Raw genomic sequence first — 2,500 nt, forward strand, 5'->3', positions numbered from 1 at the left:
CTGTGATGTGGTGTGAGTGTGTGTGTGTATGTGTGTGTCTGCATTTCTTCTGATAAGAAATTCTTGCGACGTTCTCATATTTCCAAGGAATAGATTTCTCATTACTAACTTTTGGTGCTTCATTTCTTTCTTTCATCTGCATTCCCTTCTCTTTCCCCCGTTTTCTTTAATAATTACTTTTATCTCTCTTAAAGAGGCGACCTCCTCCGTCTCTCTTTATCCCTTTTCGGTTATTTTCGCTCTTCCTTCTGCCCCTATTCCCTTGTGCATTTAATTCCCTAATAAGTCCTTTTTTTAGAATCATTTCTTTTATATCTCTTTGCAGTAACATTCTTCCTCGTTCTCCTTTCCACATCCTTTTTCATTTTCCTTTATTTCCATTGCTTTTTTAAGGGTTATTGGCCTTTTTCTCCTATATTATCTTTCCTTTCTCTTAAGTTTCCTTTTTTTTTCTCATCCTCTTCCTCTCCTTCTTTCCATTTCCATGATTTTCCCTTGTTCTTCTCACCCTCTTCCTCTTTCCATTTCTATTCATGAACCTTCATTCTCTCCTTCCTTCTTTTCCCTTTCTCGCTTCTTCTTACCCTTTCCCCCTCTAACTGTTTCATTATTCCCTTATTCCATCTTTTCTTCGTCATTTCTCTAAGGAAACTAGCAGAGAGAATAAATGGCTTGTGTAGATATGCACTGAGAGACGAGCCTTTAAGGTGATTTAGTGGCTGGATAGCAATTTGAGGAAACTGAGGAGAGAGAATAGAAAGAATGGTTGAGGGATAGCGTAGGAAGGGAGAAGAGAAGGGAGAGAGGGGAGAAGATGAAGGGGAGAGAAGGAGAGAGGGGGGGGTAGAAAGAGAGAGGGAGAGAGAGAGAGGGATAGAGAGAGAGAGAGAGAGGAGAGAGAGAGAGAGAGAAAGAGAGAGAAGAGAGAAAGAGAGAGAAACAAACAGAGAAAGAGAGAGAGACAAACAGAGAAAGAGAGAGAGACAAACAGAGAAAGAGACGGAAGAACAGGCAGAGAAAGAAGAAGAACGAAAGAGAGACAGATGGAAAGAGAAAGCGAAAAGGGTAAATGTTTAGCCTTCTCGTATTCCTCTGTCCCTTGCCAATAACCAGCAAAAGTCGCGAGACATTTCATAAGAAATCTATTGGATGACGTCACTATCCGTTTATGAGTTCTCCTTGCATCATCTTCCTGACTTTTATTTTGCTTTTAGTTTATTTTTTATTCCTTCCGCCTCTCTTTCTTTATTCATCTATTCACTTCATCACTGACTCACCTGTTTATCTTTCAGTCTTCGTATTTTTATCTATTCGTAAATCTATTTATTTATATTTACACCTTAGCCAACCCAAAACATATATGACACAGTTGCGCAACGAGCAATACCTGACATAGTATGAAAAAGTATATATTCATGTATCCATTTTTCGTTATTTGATATTATGATAGGTGTGTGAAAGAGAGAGAGAGAGAGTGAGCGCGTGCGCGTGTGTGTGTGTGCGTGTGTGTGTGTGTGTGTGTGTCTATGTATGTATGTATGTATGTATGTATGTATGTATGTATGTATGTATGTATGTATCTATAATACACACACACACACACATTCAAGCACACACACACACACACACACACACACACACACACACACTCACTCTCTCTCTCACACACACCTATCATAATATCAAATAACGAAAAATATATATGTGTATGCGTGTATGTATGTATGTATGTATATTAATATATATACAAACATATAGACCTATACACAGTACTTCGATTGGCCCTCCTCCCGCTTGCCTCCCCCCCCCCCTCGCCTCCTCCGCCCAAACTCAATCCAATCCAGCATCGATTGACCGCCTCCCCTCTCCCCCGCAGGCCCTCCCCCTCCCGCGCATCCCCCCCACGTCTCGCGGGGCATGAGCGAGCGCCGCCACGACATGGAGCGCCGCCTGGTCCTCCTGCTGGTGTCCATCATCGTGGCGTTCTTCGTGACCAACATCCCGGCGGCGGTGCTCTCCCTCACCTTCAGCGACGACAAGAGGAACAACCTCAACTTCCAGATCTTCCGCGCCATCGCCAACAACCTCGAGTTCCTGAACTTCGGTCTCAACTTCATCCTGTACTTCCTCTTCAGCAAGGACATTCGAAACGCCTTCACGACGCTCATCAAGAGGGCGATAGACCGAGTCAAGGAGGGGATCGAAGGCTCGAGCAGCAAGTATGCCGCCACCAATCTATGATAACCTGAGATGGCGGAAGTTTAGTTTAGTTTAGTCCTTGATTTAAGAGCTCCGGCTTAACCGCACGGGGCGTGGGTGGAAATTTGATACATTTGATATTTGAAACTAACATTATATCCTATTATGGTAAAGTTTTAGAATATGATTATATCTTACACTGTGTCAGTTACGATAAAAATGATCACCTGGCTCTTTTACCTCATAATAAATGGCCTGAATGGATGCGTCACTGGGAGCGAAGAGATAGTGAAATCTGGCG

The 2,500-nt window shown here is 42.8% G+C and overlaps 1 protein-coding gene across 2 annotated transcripts in view; it reads left to right on the forward strand.

The window, feature by feature from the left end:
• The window catches only part of LOC113817122 (alpha-2B adrenergic receptor-like), a 146,118-nt gene that overhangs the window by 142,972 nt on the left and 646 nt on the right, over positions 1–2,500 (forward strand). For both annotated transcript variants that reach the window (XM_070114544.1, XM_070114545.1), the window contains one exon: positions 1,877–2,500. This exon is cut by the window's right edge and continues 646 nt beyond it. In XM_070114544.1, the coding sequence (XP_069970645.1) occupies positions 1,877–2,241 (365 nt within the window). In that variant the 3' untranslated portion in view covers positions 2,242–2,500. The remainder of the gene's footprint in view (positions 1–1,876) is intronic.

Source organism: Penaeus vannamei, chromosome 36 (assembly GCF_042767895.1).
Source record: "Penaeus vannamei isolate JL-2024 chromosome 36, ASM4276789v1, whole genome shotgun sequence".
In the NCBI taxonomy this organism is placed as follows: Eukaryota; Metazoa; Arthropoda; class Malacostraca; order Decapoda; family Penaeidae; genus Penaeus; species Penaeus vannamei.